The 26,109-nt window shown below is 43.3% G+C and overlaps 1 protein-coding gene across 2 annotated transcripts in view; it reads right to left on the minus strand.

Annotated features, from left to right (window-relative positions):
- LOC119177243 (nephrin-like) overlaps positions 1-26,109 on the minus strand; it is a 710,418-nt gene that overhangs the window by 145,934 nt on the left and 538,375 nt on the right. For both annotated transcript variants that reach the window (XM_075878328.1, XM_075878329.1), the window contains exon 9: positions 18,309-18,415. In XM_075878328.1, coding sequence (XP_075734443.1) covers positions 18,309-18,415 — 107 coding nt within the window. The remainder of the gene's footprint in view (positions 1-18,308; positions 18,416-26,109) is intronic.

The following is a 26,109-nucleotide window of genomic DNA, read 5'->3' on the forward strand; positions in this document are numbered from 1 at the left end:
CGTGTAATGTAAGAACATGACTACATGCCACGCTCATGATGCGCTTGCGCAGTTTAGGTAGGTGCACATACACCAACTTTGGTATTACGTGACATGAATCGAAGATAAAGGTATATGACTAATGCAAACATGACAATCATGATATGCGTGTCGTGTAGAAATATGACTACATTCTACGCACATGATGCACTCGTGGCCGTTTCGCAAGCTTCACTTATACAAATTTTGGTATCACGTCACGTAAATAGACAGCAAAGATAAATGACACGTCCAAACATGATAATCAGGTCATGCGTGTCACGTATAACATAACTAAATGCTAAAATTAGAGCGCGCTTGAGGCCGTTTCGCTAGCTTCACATATACCCAATTTTCTATTGCGTCACGTGAATGGACGACGAACACAAATGCCAAGCGCAAACATGATAATCATGATATGGAAGTCATGTACGGCATAATTGACGTCGGCCTCATAAAATTGTGGCAATTTCGATGCGGCAACTTCAATGTGGCAATTTCGATGTGGCAATTTCGATGTGGCAATTTCGATGTGACAATTCAACCTTCGTCATTTGTGCTTGGCGTATCATTGATTCCAACAGTACGTGAGATCTGCCAATCTTCTTGTTCTTACGCATCATTATGTATACTTCTGCGCATGCAAGTTGGTTGTGGTATTTTTATAGATTACTGTGAAAATAATAAAGCAGTTGTTAATCAGCGCTAGTGCTTGCATCTTCTGTAATTTGTGGTCCGTCCTGGTTTTTACTGAAGTCTGTTTCTTTAACGCAGAGCGAGTTTATAGCCTCCCTGTCCTTCCTCCTTTTATCCTCCTCCTCACTTCGTCGGCTTCGCCGCAGTTGAAAGTGCGTTCGCATTGTAATAAAAAAAGCAAAAAAATGCATTCCATTGCACGCTTACGAGCGGCGAGTTCTGGGCTCTCAAGCGTGTCGTACATGCACAAACAGTGCCGTTAATCAAACCAAGAGGATTATTGCTGAAAACGTGGTGTATACTAGTGGCGCAAGCTTAAGGCGCGCAATTCACGCCACGATCAATACTGTGCTTGCACGCGCATTCATGATAGCAAGCGCGCTGGGCAACAGGAGTCTTGGGAGAGGCAACAGGCGCTGTAGTTTGCGGGGTAGCGACAAGTGGTCTGAAGATGCCTAAATTGTCACTCTCTCAATTCATCGCAAATGAGCATTAACACACAGAAAAAGGGCTAGAGTGCTTCACGCTGTTTCTTCTTTCATTCGCTCCATTAACATATTTTCTTTGGTTGTGCCCAGTGACCCTCAAGTGCTAATCTTATGCAAGGCGAGTGATTGAAACAGTTGACGGAGAAGTGGCCACGTGGTGAAGCTTACTTAAGGAGAGAACTGAGGAGGGAGTCTTACTAAAGAACTGAACTGAAAGAGAGTCACGTGATCAAGTTAACGTAAGGCGGGATATTAAAAAATAACTATAAATTGTGGTCACCTGACAAAGCTTACATGAGGTGGATGATTGAAACAGTTAATTGAGAGGGTAATTGTTACCCATAAAATGCAAGAAGGTAGATTGAAGTGACATAAAATGTCATTGGAGAGAGAAAACTGTTGGACAAGCCACGCCTTTACCGGAAACATCAACTGAAACTGAAGACCTTAGCCTAAATAGAGAAATAACGAAGATAATTTGCCAATGGTAAAAACTGAACCTACGACCTCCGACTAATGTGCCAGATTCTCGACCCTATCAGCTCCATAAAGTGGACGGTAGCACAACCGCCCCTCCAGGTTAGTTGGTAGAGCCGCGGACGTGCTATTCGAACGGTGCAGGTTCTATCCCTTCCGGCGGGAGGTTATATTGCGATAGCAATTATATGGACACTCTTGGCTGGATTCACGTATCTATATATACGCTATATACGTGTCTATGTATATGAAACCGCAAGAAAGAAAAAAATGGCCTCGTATCTGCATGTTACACTGGAAATGTCGTCTAAAGGCGATTGTCTTGCGTCTGAAGAGAGTTAACAAAACGTTCTTTTGATGTTCTGCAAAAGAAAATCGGTGTATGGTATTCTGGAGGCACTGCGTCAGAGTGCCTCGAGCGCGCAGAGGAAGCGAACAAGCGCATCGAGTCAGGTCACACGTGAGACATGAGTGCTGTCTGGAAGTCATCTTGGAAAACGAAGCGCACGGCGTGCACCCGTCTTGGAGGCGATAAGGTGTAAAACGCAAGGCTACGAGTAGGAGCAGCTACCGTCTTAGCAAAGCGTTGGAAACGTTTACCTTTTCGTGCAAGCGTTGCATTATCAGCACAGCGTGATAAACGCTACAGTCCTTAGAATCACTCATGTATGCCTTTTCTAGTATAAAGGCACACATACAGAATATTGACGTGCTGTTATGGTGCCTCAGATATGCGCGATAATTGCTCTTTAAGTGACGATCGCACAAGTATGAACGCTAAAGCTTGAGCAATATTGGTAGGCGCTGTGGATGGGTTCCGCCATTCGGAGTATCGTTTGGTGTCGTTTGAAGTACCGTTAAGGGTGGACAAACATACAAATGCACAGACAGACAGACCAAAATTTTTGCTTCGAAGTTCCCAAGAAAGAGTGTCGTCTTTAAAAATCCAGGAAAAAACACTCAAGCACGCGCAATCGAACGTGGGACCTCCGCGTCGTGAATGCGACGCGTTAAACACTGAGCCACTGAGAGATACCTCCTACAACGTTCAAACGGCAGGCTATTTATATCTACTACTTACCGCTGTTGGTGGGCGTTTTGATTGATTGATTTGTGGGGTTTAACGTCCCAAAACCACCATATGATTATATGAGAGACGCCGCAGTAAAGGGCTCCGGAAATTTCGACCACCTGGGGTTCTTTAACGTGCACCCAAATCAGAGTACATGGACCTACAACATTTCTGCCTCTATCGGAAATGCAGCCGCCGTAGCCGGGATTCGATAATGCGACCTGTGGGTCAGCAGCCGAGTACCTTAGCCACTAGACCACCACGGCGGGGCTGGTGGGCATATCGGGGGGGGGGGGGGGGGGGGGGAGGGAGGGGAGGAACTATCGTGTTTTCAGCATTATCAGCAAGATGGCGCAATGAGCGCGCGGTGGCTCTCATTTCTCGTGCGTACTTGTGCCCACGGATAAGAGGAGAATGGGCGACTTCTCACAGGCCTTTATCTCCGTGTGGGGAGAATCATAGGCCTTGGCTGGCGTTCGGCCTGCACTGGAACGATTCCGCTGTTGTTACGGGGCGCACAAAGGTCACTGCAATTGTTGCACAGCCTCCATTTGCGAGAAGGACGCGCTTTTGAGACAAAGCGAAGTAACAACTGAGACGCCTATTCACTTTCATCTGTACCTGTGAGGACGTTTTATGCGTCATTAGTGCGTGAGAAATGCAGGGCACTTTTCGATCGGCTTTCCATTCTGCGCGTGACTTTGCAATTTGTTGCTATCGCGTTTATTGCTTCGCCTTTGCGGCAAAGCTGTGACTTCTTCCATCTTTTTTTCTTCACATTTACGTTTCAACTACTACTATCAACACCTGTACTTTCCTAGGTATAATTGTCTGTTGCTTCTTATTTCCCCGCTGCGGTGTTCTAGTGGCTGAAGTATACTCGGCTGCTCACCCGCAGGTCGCGAGATAAAATCCCGGCGGCGGCGGCTGCATTTACAACACATATCAATCAATCAATCATGTTGTTTTTTATTACTAATGGTTCTAACAAAAAAAGAAGCTTTTAAGTTTTTCCATATATATATAATATATATATATATATATATATATATATATATATATATATATATATATATTGTGAACAATAATTAATAATATATATTAATATGTATTATTATTATTATTATTATTATTTATTATTAAGAATATACTGGGAGTAATATTTCAATGGACCAGTTAGTCTTCGTGAAGGTATGGGATATGGCACAATAGGAGCGTTGTCAGCAAGGATAAATTATTTTTTCCCAACAGTTATGGGAGGGGTCCTCCTTTCGTCAGGGGATGACTTATACTAACCTAACATAGACGTTCAAACTGAAAGCCTTAATTGTGACTCCAGTAACGTAATACACATGCTACATTGCAACATCTGCGGACAAGAATATATTGGCCAAACAGACACGCCATTTCGGCTATATATATATATATATATATATATATATATATATATATATATATATATATATATATATATATATATATATATATATATATATATATATATATTTATAAGGGAAAGAAGTGTATACCTAAGGGCTCGTTTTTCCATGTTTTTGACACAATAATAATGAGATCTAACAGACAGTATTGCCGAAGAATGTACAGGGGAAGTTATTAGAACCAATGGAATGTAAATAAGAAAGAAAAGTGGGTGAAAAAATAACCAGCCGTGAGCAGGAAGTGTATTGTTCCTGCTCACGGCTGGTTGTTTTTTCACCCACATTTCTTTCTTATTTACATTCCATTGGTTCTAATAACTTCCCCTGTACATTCCTTGGCATTACTGTCTGTTATATCTCATATATATATATACATATATATATATATATATATATATATATATATATATATATATATATATATATATATATATATATAACCAAGTGCAAAGATGCATGACCGCCGTTGTAGCTCAATTCGTAGGGTATGTAGGGTTGTAGGGTGCCACAGCTGTCTTCAGCCAGAGTTTCAAAATATTCAGACACGCGCAATCACGACTCGATCAAATATATGTTGCTGACTGTTTTCTGGAGGCAGTCAGACTCTTCTTGGTATACTGAATAATTGCTTACTTAGGTCACTTTTATCAATAAACTTTTTAAGCAATCAAAACTGGCCGGGCATTCTAACAAGAAAGTTGTTCATCGGTTTGCGAAGCGTCCACTTATACAATTTTAAGCCATATATCTTTTTTTCGTGTTTTCCTACTAAGTGCTAACTCCCGCGAACTGCGAAAAATACCACAAGACAAGCGTGTTCGTGCCCCAATGCGCACGATTATTCCAGGGCTCTCTAACGTTACGCGTACAAACGACCAAAGCATTTGCACGATTCTGCTTTCCATTGGAACGTTAAACCCCACATATCAATTATTCATCATTGATTCTGCTGTCTCGACAGGGCCGCAACGATACTGATGGCTTTTCTATGAACACGTCTCGCTGTCGGCCACAATAGCGACAGCCGCTGTGACTGCTTACCATTGGCATGAAACGGTGGGAAGGAAGTGTATTGTTCGCACGCGTTATGTTAGGAACACCAGAATCGTGGCACGCGAAGGGGCGCCAGTGGGTTTGTCCAGTGGTATTTCTCTTTATTTTGCCGGCATTTGTGGTTAGGAGAAAAACACTAATAATAACACATATATAGTTCCATACTTTCCAATGTGACATTTTCAAACTCCATCTACAGCTTTCTCAATAAAAAATTTGACCCATATTCGTTCTTTTAGAAGCTAAGTAGTTGAAGGGGCCTAATTAAACAATTGATAAGAACAAAAAATCGTCTGATTTGCTCCAGACAACGGTCAGCAGCATGCATTTGATCGCGTCGTAATTACGCGTGCCGGCATATTTTTAAAGACCAACTCCGGCGATTTTTTACCATGTTGAAGTAATGATGTTTCTATGTTTCTGAAACACTCTTGTCACAATCCCAATAGCTGGAATGCTCAGGAAATTAGAAAATGATTCTGAATTAGCAAAACGTGTAATACCGAAACAGAAACCCATCCGGGCACCCTGTCTGCGTATGAGGTATTATTATTTGGTCAGAACTGGAGGCTGTATACTGGTCCTTCAGTGCAGAGTATAAAACCTCTCAAAGCTAGACCAGCGAAACGCTGGCCAAACACCCGAGAGGAAGGAAGAAAGCTTTCTCGTGTTATACAAGTGCCAAACAAAGCCTCCATCACCCTGTTCCTAGCACAATAAGCGCTGTAGTGGCCGAAGTAGCATGCAATCTGCTGGGTCAATTTCATCGACATACCAAACATCACTTCACACAGATAGTGTTGCCAATAATTCTGGAAAGCGAAATGAGCTTTTTGAGGAAATCTTTAAAATTTATTTGTGAACCATCAGTGCATCTTTCAAGCTCGCAATTTGGCGTAAATGACGGAAATGTGCAAAGAAACGTACCCAGTGAAATTCATTGAGATCCACTGACCTCAAAATATCGACGGAGCTGGCCTTGTGTTCTGGCTAAAGATAGCTAGGGCACCCTGTATATCGGACAAATTATTTGAAGGTCGCAGATTTAGTACCCACCAGCGCCGAGACATCGTTTCCTCGACTTTTCTTTCTTTACATTCACGTTATAATTAGTGGTAATTACATATTTTTCTTTGGCATAGATGTCTGTTAGTTTTCAATAATATTGCCTCCTTACTATCCTTCTGAAGAAACGGTGTAATATGTGACCTTCCAAATTAACAAGAGGTATTAGTTTTGGGGGCCGCTTTTGTTAAATTTTACTTACCTGGAGATTTTTACAACTTTTTGGGGCTGCCCAGTGATTGCCGCACATTCTCATATTTACGGTTCCCATGTGTCGTGCAGCGATGACATCTGTCGGCCAACATGCGTGCGACAAATAACGTTTTTCTACACCTACCATGGTGAAGGATTTTGCCTGTCTCAGGTTTGTTTTACGCATGCACTTATAAAATTTATGTATGTAAACTACGCCCTAATCTCTCCCTTCTATTCACTTAACGGATATTTGAAAAAATATCTTTTTTAAGTACCTGAAATGAAACAATTAGGAAAGCACTGAACCTCCATAATTCTGAATTCTGGTCATTTGTGGGCTCACTCACACAGAGACTGTATTTTAATTTCATTAAAACGTGCGGGCTTCTTTCTGAACTTCTTGCCCGAAGCACACGCCTTACCCAGTTGGAAAGTTTTTGTCTACTACGTTCTTGTCCTTAGCCACCCGCTCGGCTCGGGGCTTCAGAAATGAGGCACTAGCGTCGTGCCAAAGACTTTTTTTTTCAATTTCTTGCGTAATATGGCTGTAAACCTCGACGGGCTTTTTGTTTCTGTATGCTCTGCATCTAATTTGCTTGTTGTGATGTCATTTTATTTACACTTTTGTGCTCTTTCTTTTACACGAGAAGGGCCACTGTGCACATGTCCTTGTATTGCATATAGGTCTACGTCCTCCACAATAAAAGAGATTCCGAGTCCGTGCTTCGGACTGTTCGTGGTCGCTCTATGGCCATACACTACAATGGCGACGAGGTATACTGCTACGCAATTGTTTGCGTACCGCGCTCCGCTCATTTGTTCTTTCGCCAGTGTGACCAGGATTCATCTACCATGAGCTGTTCTGGGTTGGCCCTGCCACCGCCGTTCCTGCTCAGCCCCGGCCATACAGTCGTGTCTTAGTAGCAGTGGCATCGCATATTTGAGACCTACCTGTTTCCTTCTGAAGCTACCGAAATTTCGCCGTAGCGACGCAGGGCCCTACTTACATACTGTGTCAGAACGAAGGGAAAGCGCATTTTCTACACGCTACCAGCTCCCGTAGCTACGACGCCAACCACGTCTGCAGCCAAGCGTGACGCCACTGAAACGTCAATCGCGTCTGCCGAGAAGTCCGACACAACGGGGACGTCAAATGTACCGAATGTGTACGACGTAGCCATCACGGCCTTGAAACAGCACTTCGCGTCTACCAGCAACGTGATCGTAGAAGGCCCTCGGTTTTATTGTCGCTACCGAAGTACAGGCGAGTCTGTTTCTGACTTTGTCGCCGCGTTACGGGAGCTAGCATCGCTTCGTCTTTTGTTTTTTTTCGGAGCACGATGCTCTTCGAGAGCAACTTCTGGCAAGTGTTTCTTCAAATTCCTTACGCAAGCGTCCTCAACTTGAACGTTTAGCACCTTCATTCACCAAAGCAGCTCGGTAGTACTGCATTTTGAGCAGGCGAGCGAAGAATTGAAGACATTTTCTGGATATGTGCAGAATCTTATTTTTAAGTGTGCATATGCGGATGGTAAACATTCTTCAAGGAAAGAAAGTGCATGCCTGAAACCGAAGATAGTGCGTCAACGCATCATAGAGCTTCACATGCTTCGCAGCGTCGTTCTCAGTTTCCACATTATTTTCGTTATGGGTCCCGGAACCACAACGTTTCGTGGTCTCGATGACCAGCCTTAGGCAAGCGTTGTTGATTCTGCAATCGGAAAAGTCCCTTTCAACGCGTTTTTAACAAAAAAGGTCGGCGTACGGAGGTGTCTGTGAGGTTGAGTTCGACGACGCTGCTTCGACACCCGATGATCCTGTGCAAGTTTTGGCCGTCTATCATACGGCCTGTGATGTGTTCCCCAATTCTGTGCAAATTGCTGATGGTAGACTGACTCTATTAGCGGACTCAGGTTCATCCGTTTCAACCCTTGGCGAGGAAATCTACACTAAAATATTTCCTAGCTTGTCACTTCTACCAGCTCCACGCGTTTCGTTGCTTGATTATTCAAATAGTGTTATAGCTGTGTGGCTGTTTCTGGGCCGATGCCGAATTGAATATACGCAAAGAACACCTACTGTTTCACGTTGTTCTTCACGGCGGAACTTCTATATGAGTGTAACGTGATCAAGGCCTTGCAATCAATTATTGAAGGTGTGACACACCACGTATCATGCCTGCTGCCCTTTCAAGCTGCGAGGCTGAAACTCCAGGAGCCACAAAACCTGAACTACCTTGGCGAAAACTTTACGTCGCCACTGTGGGCCCCTGGAACATGCTCATCAGAGTAAGAGACTCATCATCACACTCTTACCACTCGAAATTGCCGGAAGCGTGTTTCTGTAGTCGCGTGTCTACAAGCGTAGTCAAGGAGCTTCTGAATGGCGTATTATCGTGAGAGGGATATCCTGAAGAGACAGTCACCGACAACAGGGCACTATTCAACTCTACTGAGTTCAGTGAATTCCTTCATGATTAAGCCATGCGGTTGTCGCATTCAGCAATCTACTAAGCTCACGATTACGGGCAAGTAGAATGCTTCAATTGCACAATGAAGAAGTTTGCACGTGGTTGTCTTCGGGAGCAATAGGCACTCCATCAAGCAGTGACTGATTTATGGGCTTGTGTAGGTGTACACCGCGTTCAATGATTGGTGTTGCTCCTGCAGTTCTATTGCATGGAAAAAGGGCTTTCATAAAGCTAGACAAGGCCAAATTTCAGATTAGAGCCGCTGCGAAACTTTTAGATTACGCCTTCACATGCAGCAGCAAAGCAGTGTGCCAAGGAATGCGAGGGCCGGAGAAGAGTTAACAAAGATCCGAAGTGTGCAGTTGGCGATTTCGTTCGTGCCGGGAAGCCGTTCATTTGTTTCAAAGGAGTTAGTGTCATTTCACCACCAACACAAGTTGTAAAGCAACAAGGCCCTACTTTCTTCCAGCTACAAGATAATTGGACCCGGAATGCCTCAGAACTTGTCCATGTTCTTCAGAGGAGTTAATCTCATTTTCGTGTGTGCTAAGCTGAGCTGCTGCCATTTCGGTGTGAGTGTGCTGTGACGTGCTCTCGTGATGTTATCACGTTTCCTTCAACAGTGAAAACTCACCGGCCTTTCGTTCTGCCAGGTTGCACACACCGCCGCTTTCTGCTGAGTCACCTGTTGAGGTACCAGTGCCAAAATGTGCTAACGTGCATTTAACTTCATCCGGGGATGTGCAGTGTAAGCCTGTGCTGACGCAGACTGTTGCCCCCTAGAGTTTCCCACAATACTATCTAAAGGGAACTCTGGCGCTAGTGTCTAGGGGAGTTGCAACACACGGCGCTTCAGCGAGCATGGGAATGATGGGTAGTACACACATTTGTCTAATTTTCGTACTCCTGGCTTGCTTCTGGCTCCATGTGTGTTCGTGTGGCTTATAGCTGTTTTTTCACGAAAACATAAATTAGCAAATGTTCACCGTTTGCACTTCAAAACCTTATTTTTTAAGCTTACTACTTCGAATCAAGTCCCTAAGTTCAAAAGGGTTCGTTCTTTCCTTCAAAACAAAATCGAAACACATCAATAAATGAAGCCGCAAGCCTGATTCGCTGCCCGCAAGTACGAAGACTAGACAAATGTGTGTACTACCCATCACTCCCATGGTCGCTGAACGATCGCAGTGCCAGAGTGCCCTCTAGTTATTTTTGGGAAACTCTATGTGTTGCCCCACAACCACAGTGTAAGAAAAAGTCTAGTAATAAAACAGCACCTGGTGCCGCGTCCAGCTTGTGTTCACCACCTGGGCTGTTTCCATTTATTGTGACAGATGGTGCTCACGAAAGGTAGGGTCAAGGCATTCACTGGGAAGCAACTACGACTATGATTCGCATGTAGAAGGTAATTGCGCCGGAGCCTCGTTTTTTATTACGCTTGATTTACACATGTACATGGATATCAATGAATTAACACACATGTGACTCTGCTGTACCGCATTTGATTTCTCACTCTTAAACGAAGTTTAATTTCTTAGTGTTTTTCTGGTATAAATGCTGCCACAGCAGGGAATGTTGGCCTGGAGGATGGTCGCATTTTGACAAGACAACACCAAAAAGCTCCTTTCGGTAAAATTCAGATGACGATAGTGTTCGCGGTGTCAACGTTGGCATCTTTTGTTCAGAACAAAAAAGCAGCGGTGTCCGTGATAGAAAATTTAAGGTGTTTGCACTAAGGACAGCAGCCCGAGAGCAACGGCACACTAGCTCAGGAAGGCAATAGTCTGCGTGCTTGTGCGTGTATGTGAGGACTTGTGTTCCTGCGTGTGTTTGACGCTGGGCGTGCGTGTGTGTGTGCGCACATATCTCTGTCGCGTTCTCGTTGCTCAACTAAATGGGCAAGAAACTTCGTGAGAAAACTTTGAATATTGTATCACAGTTTCCGCGCGTTCTATTAAGAACATAATCTACACACTACCATTAGCAGATAGGCTGTTAGCGTCACGCAGATGACTCAATTTTGTCCTCTGGCAGTTTTGCCCTAAGGTGGGAAGTACTCCAATGGGTCCACAAGGTCGACCATGGGTTAACTCATGCCACACCCATGTCCGGAAGGTCAGGCCAGTTTAACTTGACGAAGCACACATCTAGAGAGTAAAACCAAGCACACTACCTAAAGCAGTATATTTTGAGCATTTTCTTCATTACGCCGAAAATCCCATTTAAGTTTGATGAGGCATCTTAGACTATGTAGGGCCTTTGCCTTAGATAGCTTAAGATGCCTTCGTCAGAAGTGCACCTGCAATGTTACAAGACGGTGACATTCAAGTGTGAGAGACATAAAAGAACAAGAAAATCTGGCTTGACGACATCGAGCATGGCAAACTAACTATAATCATGCTAATATAGTGAAGTAGTATTTTCATTGATTTGTATTCTTTAGTTAATCAACAACATATAATTTTTCTCGTTCAGATACGCATAGATTAGGCACCTCAAAAAAGCATCAATTCAATAAAAAAGTTCATTTACCGGTGGGATGTTGAACTGAGTCAGTAGCGCATAGACCCACACTATCAGTGTCATGTTGAGAAGTATCCTCCTTTTCACGTGGTGGAGCCCCGTTACTGTTAAAGTCGAAGCGCTGCCTTTTGCATGCGTGCGTATTGATTCATCATCGCCATGCTGTTGACTCGCTGTCTCCTCGCGCAATAAATTTGACTTACTTTCAGTGGTAGTGCCACGCAATTCAGATGCAGTTGCCTCTTTGGCCCCCATCGCTTCTGAGAAGCCGGCAGTAGAGCGAGTGATTTTTGCAGGGCTCTCCTGGATTTTGCTACATGGTCAGGTATTTTAAGCAGCCCAGTTGGCAGGCAAACCATCCCAACTGAGCGTAGGCTTTTTTTCGGTGTGCATCACGTTTATCTTGTATTCTGCATGATATGGGACAGAAATCACTTCTGCCAAGATATGCTTCACGCACACGTGATCAGTAGGGTGGAAGGTTACGTAAGCTCTCGAAATTGCCCATCGCCACCTATATAAGCGCTCTGGTTAACGCGAAGCCTTGAAAAGTGACACAGGACCCGTAGAAGTCTGATATCCTGACTTCAGTTGAAGACAAAACACCACGTGCCCATTTCAAGGCGCAGCCAGCGACAAGACAAGCCAGCGACAAGACAAGCGGAAAAGAAATTATCTTTCTTGAGAAGAAAACTGCGCAATGCACCACCACATATTAAAATAAATGCCTACAAAACACTAATTAGACCATGTTTAGAGTACGCCGATCTCATCTGGAGTCCACATCAAAAGTACCTGATTAGTAAAATAGAACGAATACAAAAATTGGCAGTAAGGTTCGTATATTCAGAATTCGCGAGGCAGTCCAGTACCGCAGATTTACTCGCAAGGGCAAACTTAAAACAACTTTTTCAACGCAGAATAATGTCACGATTAAAATTCCTTTACCAATTATATCATGGTCATTTCCACATATCACGCTCTCATTATCTGCAAGATCCACTTAAACAATCATTCCGACTAAATCATTCTAAAACAATACGCCAACCTTTAAGTCGTGTAAACGCTCACAAACATTCACTTTTTCCGTCAGCTATCTCCCTCTGGAACAGCCTACCCAACGACATTGTTTGTTGTAGTACGATTGACTCTTTCATCAACCGCATACAGTGTATTGAATTTGCACCATGATTTTTTTTTTTGGCAATGTATGTATTTCGATGTATCTGTGTACCCACTCCTGCTTGGGCCGTGAAGGGCCTGCAGTATATTCAAATAAAAAAAAAAAGACCACTGATGCGTCCTTGGAGTCATATGCAGTGTCGAGGTATACTTGCACAGAATCATAAAGCGTGAATCAGCAAAAAAATGCACTGGCAAGGCTCGCATGTACAGAGCAATGCATTTATAAATCACAAAAATTTATGCGTACAAAACTTTCAGGAACATTTTCTTTCGTGCTTGAAAATCGGAATGAGCACCGTGCGAATACCTGGCGCTCCTCCATATAGTAGCGCCCCCTCATCTCAATCGACGTAAGCTACTTGTTGCTCAAGGTCGTCGGTGAACACAATCTTTCCCCGCCCTGTTCTTGCGCAGAGCAGCGAGTATCAGCACCTAACTTATTCTCACACCATGCGCACAACCAACCGGGCAACCGCAGCGAGATCGGCGACTTCCTAGAAGGTTGAAGGAACCATACATTGAATCCTTTCCCATGTACATTATGTAAATATGATTTGTTTTTTGGGCTTACATTTATAACAACGCTTCTAAATTAAGGAACAGAATATGTTGTGATGTTATTTTAGGTCTAGTTTCGTTCTGTTCCTTCTACCCGGAAGTGGGCGTTACCGTACGTGTCTCTGTCGTTTATATAAGCCCGTATCCTTTAAAATGAAGGAAAGTCCGAGTCCATGCTTCGGACTGTTCGTGATCGCTATTCAGACACTACATTTATGTCTCTAATTCATGATTTTGTTGTTCATATTTGCGGGCCTCCGTACCTGTACTAGTTATCATTACCTTCGACTTGGTGGTTGACTCATCATCCTGTCGACGAGCTGCAGCAGAGCACTAATACTTGGCAGCTGAGGCACTGAAAGTTGTACTTATCTTTCAGTACAGAATATGCTGCCCGATACCAGGATACCAGCACGTACAGAAGTTGCACCCCAAAAGTAAAGGTTACTGCTTGAGTTAATCTGCTGAGGTTATGTCAAATGGAAAATATTGAAAAATTCCCCGGAGTTAGGTTACAAAAGAAGAGTAATCCATCCTTTTTTCAAGGCGTTTTCGCTCTTTTTACTCTGCAATACCTCTAAAATATTAATGCCTTAGCTTCGTTTGATAGTATCAATCATGCCATATCGTATTTAAATTCATCTTTAAGTATATCTCTGTATGGTTTCCGATTCCCCGTTCGCTTACCTAAACTTCTCTTACTTTTCCACAGTTTGTTTAATAAGTCTTCGTAATCACTATTTTATAAATGTACATGGTACGTCACATGCAGTTAGCCACTTGTTTTACGAGTCCCTTAACAACTCCTCTTGAGTAGCAACAGAAAGCGAGTGCTTAGACTACTCGACATCTCAAATATGACACTAGCAGTATTTATACAGCACTTGTGGTAGCTGAACCGGCCAAATTATAATCATTTTTAGGTTCATTCTGTCACCAAACCAACATCACGAAAATGAAATAGTGCTATTCGACACAGTAGATTCTTTGAAAAAACCATATTAAAACAGTCCCCAAGTATTTCAGAGAAACTGTTTTTACGAACTCGTTAGTTGCGAGCTTTTGGCAGGCTGTGTTCCACATATAGAAGAGGTAACTTTAGTTACCGTTATTTTTGTTATGCTCGGAGTAAAGTCAGCTGGCACATATAACGTGTAATTATAGTCTACGTTTGAAAGTAGCAAAATCGTTTAAGTAAACAAACATCAATCTTGCTTCACCACGAGGTATGCTGAAGAGACTGGCAACATAAATATAACTTCCTGGACTGACTTACAGTCATATTGTTCGCCTAAAGGCAATGAGAGATTCATTAAAATCTCGCTCAACTTGGCTCACGTGTGGCTCAGGCTTAACAAAAGTAAGTGTAGTCGTCTTAATTATAGTAACCTGCTCAAAGACGACTGCTCTTTTGCCCGCTCTCAAAATTAAAGACATCACTGACTAATTTTAGGGGCGAAGCACCTTTAACGGCACCCGTTCGTCCCTCGTAGCCGTTGTAGTGTGTAACAAGTATAACATTTTGGCCTCCAAGGTGGTGCCGTTGAGAGATTTCTTCTGTGCGTTGTTGAACAGCGAAAGATAGTGCTCAATGTACATGCCAATTGCTGCTAAGGGAGAATGAGAGACAGGAGAATTCGGCTTTTGGATAACGCGCACGCTGCAAATTTTTTATTGTTCAACAACGCACAGAAGACAAGAAAGGATTGCTACGTTATACTCGCTGGGCGTAACCCACTAGATTTTAGAAATGTTTAGCGAGCGTAGGGCCACAGTGCCATGAATACAGTGAACTAGTATATACCATGAACTCGAGGTAGTTAAAGGTGGGAAGTAGACACGAAGCGCAAGCCGTAAGAAAGTGTGCGTGTGCCTCCTCTCGTTTAGTCCTTGGAATGTCCGCTGAATGGCGGTGCTTTTACGTGAGGAATATATAACGAAAAAATACGAGATGGTGGTACTCAGAGTGTTGAATAGCTGGACGAATGGACACACGGACAGATGCATGGACGGACGCACGGACGGCTGCACGGACGGATGGACGCATGGACGGACGCAGGAGTGGATGCATGGACGAAAGCAAGGACGAACGCACAGATGAACGTGCGGACGCACGAACTGACGCACACACGGACGGGTGGATGGACGCACGGGCGGCCACAAAGACGCACGCATGGATGGACGGAAGCAAGAACGAATGGACGGACGGATGCTTCGCCCCACTATCCATCATTCACTCCGTGGATATGCTGCCATTTTTTAGGCCTTGGATACAAATTTAGTCGTGTTATTTAGCAGGCCTGCCCATTTGGACTTTTATCATATTACATGCGGAGAAAAGGCCTGGAGCTGGCAGACGCTAAGTCTAGAACAGAATGTTTTTTTTTTTTTGCTGTGCTAACCTTTCAGTGTGACTTAATGGTTTGACCCTAAGCAAACCCACGCTTCACATAAATTAAGGGTGTATTACAAAAAAATATCAAGATATTACGCTGTGTCATACGCTTGACTTCAGCTTACGGCTAGGTGACCACGTCAACTGGAAAAGTGCCATTTAACTCTTTCGTTACCACACCTATTCAAAGCGATCACCATTGATAGACGCTTTGGATCATTCATTTTGGCATTTTAAATCTGTTTCTCGTGCAACCAGCATTTTATAGTAATTAGTCCATCCACTAAACTTTCAGAATCAATTTGAATTTGCCCGTTTTGACAACAGTTATTTTTTACAGACATTTGCGCGAACCAATGTGCGTGTATTGTTGGAAAGGTGCTCTAGGCTGGCGAACTTGACGGAAGTGCGTGCCTCACGTGATTATGCTTCAGTAACATCGACGGTTTGTAATGAAAAGAACCTTTGCAAACCAAACATCTAAATAGCTTCGCAATTTTAGGTTCTGAGCAGTATTAATGGCCAGATATTTATGCAGGATATTGAATTGAGAGTTGTTGCTAGGAGTTGGGAAGAATTTCTTCTACAAAAATAATTACGAAGGTCCACCGCGTGTTTAAAATTTCGAGGTGGCCTTCTGTTACTGTTTTCCGCTGTTTTGGTTTTGCTTGCATCGTTGCATCAGACACAGGGTGCCACTAGTCGCTCGTAAGACATCGTCGTCTCGTGCGCATGGGTGCGCACCAGTGCTGCAAAACGCATGCGCTGGCCGAAACTGTTTTGCATCCCCAATTCAATTGAGTGAAGACGAGCTTAGAGTTCGATGATGAAAGCACCTCAGCTTCAAATTTTATGGCGACGACCTTTTGCGTCAGCCTGAGACATCCACAGCCGTTCGTGGGTTTGTTTATATTTACATCCTCAAGTTGTCTCCTCCACCACAAGTGCGTATTGCTTCTGAACTTTGTGCATAATCTTATAGGTACTCTGTTTAAGTGAGTGGTTCACACCTCAGGGTAAACTGGTGTGCGCAAATACAGACAACTACACAAAAAATATGGGAGAAAGTCAACTTTTTTGTGTCGTTGTCTGTATTTGCGCACACCAGTTCACCTTAAATTATGAACCAACTCACCTAGCTACAAGCTTTACTGGTTCCCACTTTGCTGGGACGCGGTGGGCTGGCGCTGGCCGCGGAGCTTTTTTTAACGATGATAAGGCCCCTCAAGCACATCTTAGCCCTAAATTGCGGAGCCGTGTTAAACATTTTAGAACTGCGCGATATATTGTGTTTTTTAGTATGATGTACGCAAAAAAGCAAAGAAATATGCTTGGATGCAAGTATTGGAACGCCAACCTGTGCGGAGTGCAGTGGCTCATAGAAAGAGGTGACGCATAATGAAATAGCAAATATCAATGGAAATCTAATTTACCGAGCATTCATTCACATCATGGGGACCCACCTATAATAAAACACTCGGAGGCTGTTATCGAAAGACAACAAAAATTTATTGAAAGAAGGGTCCGAGTACTTTTGCGTCTCACAGAAAAAAACCATGCAATGCTTCACCGCAAGGCACGAGCCACAAAGCAGCATTCAGGTTTTGATGTTCTCTGTATATGTGAAGAGATATATATTTTGTACAACATTCACTATTTTATACTGTTCCTGGGTCATTTACCTACAAATTGTGTAAACTGAATTTTTAAAATGTTTTTCCATATATAGAGTTGTTTATTCCATTGTTTACCCGGTGGCGACAAGAAATTTCACGCTCTTCACATTTTATTCATTCCGAAAAATTTTTTGTTGTTCTACAAGATATAAAATTCTTGAAAGAGCATTTCATTGGGCCAAAGTTTGGTATGCTGCAAAACGTGCTGGAGTACTTTTCAAACTGGAAAAAGACAATCTTCCCGAGACAAATGAAAAAGAACTATTTTGACGCGGTAACGAAAGAGTTAAATGCTCTTAGTACAAAAGTTCCGCACGTTTTTGTAGTTTCGCCGAGCACCTTTTATAACGCTCTTGCTTCTATATACTATAGAAGCAATCAAATACGTCTTAGTGGTGTTCGTTCATAATAACACCGAAGAAACCAACAAGGCAGCGCTGCTCCTAGAAACTTCTCCATATTGAGTTCCGTACTTTCTTTTCCTCTTTTAATTCTAGCACTGCTATCATGACCGCATAGACTAGCCATTTTCAATCAACATATGCAGAGAGAATTTTTTCTTAAATCTTGTTCTTTAAAGGTTCTTCACACGTATACCTTACGGGCTCAATTAGGAAAGGGATGCTCTAAGAACTACTAGTTCAACACATCACAGACAAATAAGATATATACAGAGTTACGGGATAAAACTTCATCGAACTGAACGTGACACTAAAGCACTCTGACAACCACACGTAAACATGCGTATACACGAGATACGACATGACTGAACGCAAAAGTGATTATTCTTTTTTTCCGTATGCTGTTTACGCCAATTCCTAGGCTGGGAGTACGCATGAGAACAACATCTTTGATCGTGCAGAAATCACGACATTCATCACTTAGGCCTGTCACGATATTTTCAAAAGAAAGCAACAAGGGCAAATAACAATTGTTTTGGCCCAAGTAAGTCAGAAGCGGACGCCTCAATTCATTTTCATACAGTCTTTTTCACGCACCTGGAGGTCTCAGGAGATGAAAGATGCACGGCCGAATTGCAGATCCGATGCTGTTCCGCGCTGTGCACTCGAGGGTACCGTAGTCCACTTCAGACTTTGGTCGGAACCTACGAAAGTCGCGTTTGAAAAGAAGACGCATAGTTCATGAGAAACAAAGAAAAAAAAACACAGAAGAGCACTTAAGCGAGGTAAGGATTGGGAGTGGATATTTCTGCTCAAGATATTTAACGAGAAACAACAAAAGGCAAGAAGACGTTTTGCAAGATGCGACTGTAGGTCCCTAAGGGCACACGCGTGATGACGAATGGGAGTGCTGAGCGCAGGTATCGTAAAACGGAAAGCACACCGATCGTCGTCTGGTGCTTTGGGTTATGCGGCATTCGTATGCACAGCTGCTGTCTGCGAATGTCGGCCAAAACTACTATTTTTATCTGGAAGTGTAAAGGTGCTTTCTCCCCTGTCTATAGTAACCTATGTATCGTAACTCGTGAATTGGCGTCTGCACTTTATAGTGAGGATGCCCTAGGGTGAATTCTATCTGTTTATTAACATGGCAATTATATTTCATACTTTGTTGTCATTGAAAGTCTCTAGTCTAATTAGTGTGCCAAAATTACATGCGTCCCATTTTCAGGCATACTATTATGCAATATTTCTGGGAGTGTGACCGCAAATGAAGAGCTAGACCAGCACACAGTAAAGAGAATTCATCAAGTATACCTACAAAAATAGCGAATTACAACCTATACTTCAACAGATGTCATTTAGTAGTTGCCGAGCGACATGGTAAGATGGAAATTCAAAATATTTAGACCTATTTCATGTTGATCCTAGCTTAGAATTCCAGATTTATTTAACGTTTGAATCAAGCAGGACCTTTAAAAGGCTGTTTCACCACCTCCGCCTTGGTAGCATGTTCACAAAGCACTTTCTACAAAACCATTCATGAGCGGAAAGCCCAGCATGCGCATGTACACATATACATGAATATTGGCTACATACTCTATTAAAATTCCTGTGATATCAGGACAAGTGACCACAGCTAATAAGAGATTTAATGGCACTGGACCATAGTCCTTTCAGTCTTCAGAAAATCCTAAGGGAATGGGCAACACCTACCTTACTGAAAAAAGCGCACAAACAGCAGTAAAGAAATTCATAGAAGAGAATGGTATACTTGAAAAATATCTAGCAAACCTGCTTAGACAGATTTTCTACATTGATTTTACCTGACCGAGTCATGCTTTGTGACACCTCATGTAAGACTCATTCTGCATTTGTTCCTCTTACTGCACATAAAATTTGCATGCTGTTTTTTTCTGTGTTTTCCACAGCGTTAATTCACAACATATATGGTGTACGTGGAACTGCATCTTATGAGAACGATAGCGTTACGTGACAAAATTCTATATTTTTTTTCTGGGTATTATTATCACAATTACCTTGTATGAACTCTGCCTAACTATTTTTTTCTTATTGAGTTTTCCTCGTTGCTTTGCTCCTCACATCAGTGAAAAATGAAGTTGCTACTTTACAATAGCGCCAACATCTATTAAGAATTAATAAATAAATAAATTACAAGGCCATCAGTGGATGAGAGACTCCATTGCACAGCATCACTTAAAGCTATAATCAAAACAGGCAAGGCTTGGTCGGGGCACATTTCTAGGGATACAAAAACTTTCTCACATTCTTCTTTAACATAAACGTGAATACAACAACCTAAATGTAGTTTACTGCATCACCCTTGGGGCAGCTTTCATGAAAATAGCCAGTGGCACCGCCAGTGACCCGTCTGCACTCAACTACGCTACACTGGTCGTAACTGCATGCAAAAAATAACACTATAGCAGCACAACACGTTTCGCCTCTTTACCGTTTTAACGTTACACTTCTCCTTAAAGGGACACTAAAGTCAAATAACAATTTGCGTCAAAGTGAAAGCTCAATGTATGACAACAGCTAATGATTGAAATGTGGAGTTTAACGTCTCAAACCACCATATGATTATGAGAGACGCCGTAGTGGAGAGCTCCGGAAATTTCGACCACCTGGGAACCTTTAACGTGCGCTCAAGTCTGAGCACACGGGCCTACAACATTTCCGCCTCCATCGGAAATCCAGCGGCAGCAGCCGGGATTCGATCCCGCGACCTGCGGGTGAGCAGCCGAGTACCTTAGCCACTAGACCACTGCGGTAGAGCATATGACAGGAGCTAAAATGACAATATTATCAACAACAGTGCCCTACTTACCGAGAAATTAAGGTAAATGCACAAGAACACATGTGCCGCAGTAAGAAATTCTCAAAATCATTCCGGTGACATCAGACGGACCGCTTACAATTATTCACAAGTAATTGATCTAGCTGCACTAAATAAAGAGCCTTCCGTAGATCAAGAGACGCAATAAAATGCTGCTTCTTCGTTTCTGTTTGATTCTTAGATAAAAGAACCGCTGGACGTTACTATGAGGAAGGGCACGAATGGTTTGAAAACTCAATTTTTGCGTAGTTACACTGGACAGGTGGTGGCACCTAGCGGGACGCAATTGAACCAAAAACGTCTGCAATCTCGGAGCCAATGGTGGGAAATTTATCTACGGCTGCTGTTGCTGCTGTGGCTTCCGCTGCTTTCAGTTTGGTGCTACTAGCGCAGTAAAGCCGGGCAACGATGTGCACGGCAACAGTGACGTCAGTCGGTCGAGTCGGTGCGCTTCTTCAGGCGAGTAATTTGAAGTGCGCTAACCTGATGCGGACCACTAAAACGTGATTTTATTTCAAAATAGGCTCTTCCTTGTCACAAAAGTAACGCTACGAGGTTTCTGGACCGCTTTTTTTAACAATCAAGGTCGACTTTATACTTGTCTTTAGGATCGCTTTAACAAGCATGAAGCAGAAAAGGAACACCACCCCGCCAACAAACGTATTGCTCCCACCGTAACTACGCGAAAAGAGAAATAAATAAAAGGAAGAGACAGGGAGGTTAACCAAGAATAACTGGTTTGCTACCCAGTACAAAGAAGGGAAAATGAGGGTCGTAAAGAGAATAGTCATAGAGAAAGATAAAATAAATTTTAGAAAAATACACGTGCACACACATGCAGGGTGTTCTGATCACAGTTGTTTGGAGATGCCGGTTGACCGCAAGAAGCGCAGGCACGCCTTCATAGCCTTCTTTTGTGACATAAAGTCCTGTCGGTAGCACAGGATTCTTTCTTCTGAAAGAGCCAGGTTGTCTAGTTCATCTAGTGTATTGCAGAGTGACTGTCTCCGCGAGCAGTATTGTGCATGTTCGCAGAGAATACGCCAAGTTGTTTCATCACTGCCGCAATGGTCACATGCAGCAGTGTCGGCCATTCGTATGCGGAACGCGTGAACAGTGGTAAATGCGACACCCAATCTCCACCTGAGCATATGTCTCGTCGGCAAAGTTCTGAAGGAATTCGAAGACTGAGGGTTCGGTCTAAGGTATATAATTGTGCGTGGGTGAAATGTGACTCGTTCCATTGCTATGTGTTGCGCTTGCGAGCAAGCATGCTTAGTTTCCATGCAGCGTCTGTTTTTGAGAGCGAGATTGATATTTGATTGTTTCAGTATGGGCAGGACGTTGAGCTAGATTAGCCCGTTCATTGTCAATCATTCCACAATTAGTTGGAAGCCGTTGAAAGGCTATTTGATGTCCTTTCTGAATTGAATGGTGAGTCTCTTCTGCAATCTCGACTACGAGTTGTTTGTACGGGCCACATCGTAAAGGTGATAAAAGGGATTAGAGTGCTGCCTTAGAGTCACTGAAAATTGTCCACTTTTTCTGGCTGTTGGTCACTATTGAATGGCAATGCGGCACGAAGAGTTGTGAGCTCCACTCCTATTGATGTCGTAAAGTGGGAGTTCTTGAATTTTCATGTTGTGGCTTTTATCGGTATAACAAAAGATGCCGTTGAAATGTTCTGTAAAATGGAGCAGTCGGTGAAAGTGAAAGTGAAAACAAGGTCATCGGGTTGCCCTCTCAGGATAGGCAATCATAAAAGACACGGCAGTATTTGAAACTTTGAAGTGCTTAGCAGTACGAAAAAATCGAAGTTCCAGTGAAGACCACATAGAACAAAGAGCTTTCATTTCGACAACGTGCATGGTTGATTGCGGTAATTTAACGAATCTTTGGTCAAAAGAAAGAGATCAAGGAAGCAGTTGCGTTGGATTGGACTTTTTCTATCTTTGGTAGCTAGTCGAATTACCAACGACCCACAAAGTAAGTCGAAAACATGCTGAGATTCTATCAAGTTCTACCGAGAGAACTACCGCGCGTGTGTATTCATGTGTCTGCGTTCGGTTTGTTTCTCATAGAAATACGTCCATCGTTTTCATATAGTGCTTCGTAGAGCACGAACAGAGCTCCACAGCGGTGGCACACACTCTGTGCATTTTTCTTCATTCTTGCTTCAGTTTGCTCACGTTGTTTTGCTCACTACTATATGAATAAGACGCACGCTGCTGTGGAGCGCTAGAGAAATTTCGGCCACCCGGTGTTCTTTAATGTGCACGGACAGGGCACAGCAGGAGCTTATAGTAGTTCGCCTCCATCGAAAGGCGAACGTTGAGGTCGGATCAAACTCGTGACCTCCCAGTCAGCAGCCCAGCTCCGTAGACACTAAATACGCCATCGCTGTGGACATATTTTTTTCCTAAGAAGCAGCCAATGCTAACATTGTTTTGTATTTGGCAATGTTTGTTTACTGTGCCACTGTTTTAAAGACGATAGTCTTTCTTGGGCACCTTCGACGCAAAAATTTTGGCCTGCCTGCCTGCCTGCCTGCCTGCCTGCCTGCCTGCCTGCTTGCCTGCCTGCCTGCCTGCCCGCCCGCCCGCCCGTTCGTCTGCCTGCCTGCCTGCCTGCCTGCCTGCCTGCCTGCCTGCCTGCCTGCCTGTCTGTCTGTCTGTCTGTCTGTCTGTCTGTCTGTCTGTCTGTCTGTCTGTTTGTCTGTCTGTACATTTGTCTGTTTGTCCACCCTTACCGTCCCGAGTACTTGAAATGGCCGACCCCATCCGCAGCGCCCACCAGTATTGCTCAAGATTTAGCGTTTATACGTGTGCAATGTCAATTATTAAGCAATTATTGTACAAGTCTGGGGCACCATAACAACACATATTAATTCTGCATGGGCATCTTTTACTAGAAAATGCATACATAAGTAATTTTAAGGACCGTAGCGCTTATAACGCTGCGCTGACCATCCAACGCTTGCACGAAAAGGTGAGTGTTTCCAACGCTTTGCTAAGACGCGATGGTGGTGGCACCTACCCGTCGACTTGCGTTCCTCACCTTATCACCTCTGAGACGGGCGCGCACACCCGTATCAGAGCCCCGCACTTCGTTTTGAAAGAAGACTGGCAGGTTGCGCTCATGTCTCACGTGTGACGTGACTTGATGCGCTCGTTCGCCTCCGCTGCACGCTCGAGGCGCTCTATCGCAGCGCTTACAAAATACCATTCACCGATTTCCTTGCGCAGAACATCAAATTAATTGTTCACTCTCTCCAAACGCAAGACTATCGTCTATCGACGACATTTTCAGATAACATGCACACACGGGGCCATTTTTTTTTAATATTTGTTAACGTTCGCTGTTCAAAAAACTTTCACCAATTGTAGCGGCAAAGTACGAAGACTGAACATCAATTTTCTTCAACAGTAAGGGGGAATAAATTATTTTCAATGTTAGTCTCGCGATCTTCTACAAATTAATGCCGAAGCTAAGAAAAGCAAAGATATTTTTATTTCAGTCGTTTTCCTAACAAGAAAAAGGGGCAGTGATCGAAGCTTGTGCATGGGCGCCTTCCCTGACAAACTAAATATGCTTATTCAGGTGCGACACGCAACTGGCGCGACTCGCAACACATTCCAGAAAGCGCCACTCTTTTCAGAATTACACGCGCTGTATCTTTTATTATATGCCAGGTTTCGAGAGGAAAGGTGATTATACCCAGCATATTGGCGATCTGTCATGCTTTCTTCGTGTATTTCAGCTACCATTGTGTGCACTGATCCATAATTTAAGCGCGGTTTCTCGAGGACTCAGTTTATGTGGCACCACCAGAGAAAAAGGAAATGCGTCACTACGCGTACCGATGTAGTTTTGACACCTGGTTACACGTATATGTACGTGAGGTTTTAAGCAAAATTAACAGCCTAGATAACATAACGAACGTGTGAGTGCACACGCTGGAGTGACGACTGGTCGTTCGCTAATCGCTGTATAAATTAGATACCGGATCCGGAATAAGCTGTGTGAGAAGATTTTTACAAGCCACAAGTACGACAGTGCAAAAAAAAAAAATTCTACAGCCCGTGCTGAATCAAGCGAATGCGGACAAGCAACGCTTGGTGTGCGTGGCCTACAACCTACCTTCCTTTTTTTATCTCCTTTGTTTCTCTCTTTCCTCTCTTTCTTTTGCTCCTTCTTTTTGTTCTATCTATCGCATACCGCAATGCTCCCAGAGGAGATTGTCCTCCCTCCATGCAGTGATTAGACCCTGACCAACCTGCCTAGGAAGCGCAACACTTCTTTTCCTCGATCTCTCCTCCTCTGTTTCTGCAACCATTAACTACCATCGTACGTAAAACAACGATTTAAAAAAAATGACATATAGCAACGTGAAATTACAAGTTACCTAGATAAAAGATCACATTTCCGCATCATGAACGGCTGATCGCCGACAAGCCGACGGAGAACTGAGCATGAGTTATTCTAAAACGAAGCATCTAAATACGCATGTGACCCACGCTCCTTTGAGGGCATGCTTTTCTAGTACACCCGCATATTTTTGCACTCGCCGATACTGAGTCTTTTGTGAAGTATACTATCCAGCAAATTTCTTCGCAACGAAATCTGTACGCGAAAGAAGCTTCGCGGAAAAACAGTATTCTGAAGTGGCATTGTCCGCTTATTGTTAACCTTACGCTGCACTGAATCTTACACTATAGTTTAACGCTTCTAGGGCGTCATTGCCATCTTGTTCAACTGTACATTCATAGGTTCACAAGTAGCCTGAAGCCTATTTGTGAACTTAATATTGTTCAGTTGTTATTTTCTGAAAGTTGTTACAGCAACCACGGCCTCGCTATTGACAAAAAGGGAGGTGAGCGAGGAAGTGCAACAAAGTAAAAAAAAAGCGTTTTCTTCAACATTACAAGAAACCCGCACATGAGCGCGTTACTGCGCATACACTGCACCATGCTTGCAAACAACTTATACGGCAAAGCATTTGTATTTTCTCTCACTATTAGGATCTCTCCCTATTAGGCTTAAAACCGGGTAAACTACAGCGTAGTGAAGATAGATGTGCGAACCCTAAAACCAACTACCAGCTACAGTATTATGTTTCAAAGAACGTTAATGGTGTCGATTGCCAGGTTGTACTACAGACTTGTTAACGCCCCCTGTTTTGAACAAAAGCAACAGTATAGTCGAGATAAAAGCAGCTATGTATACATACCAATAAATCAATAGGGCGTGGAGATGAACTGCTTTTCCCCGCCAAGGCTATCCAGTTGCGTTGCTTACTCCATTGATTGCCGTCGATATTCCTCTGTTGTATACTTGTAATACTGAAGCTGAGTGCCCGCCACTCCGTTCCCGACTCTGCCTCACAGATAATCCATTTCATTTACTATCTTTATGCCTTCTTGATGCGCGCCTTATTTCTACAAGCAGTGCTATTTTATATACGCATCGAAAGGGATGTTGCCAGGCCTTTTTTTTTTCAGGGAGGGTTAAACCATATTTTATTCATGTGCGTGGGTG

The sequence above is a fragment of the Rhipicephalus microplus genome, chromosome X (genome assembly GCF_043290135.1).
Source record: "Rhipicephalus microplus isolate Deutch F79 chromosome X, USDA_Rmic, whole genome shotgun sequence".
NCBI lineage: Eukaryota > Metazoa > Arthropoda > Arachnida > Ixodida > Ixodidae > Rhipicephalus > Rhipicephalus microplus.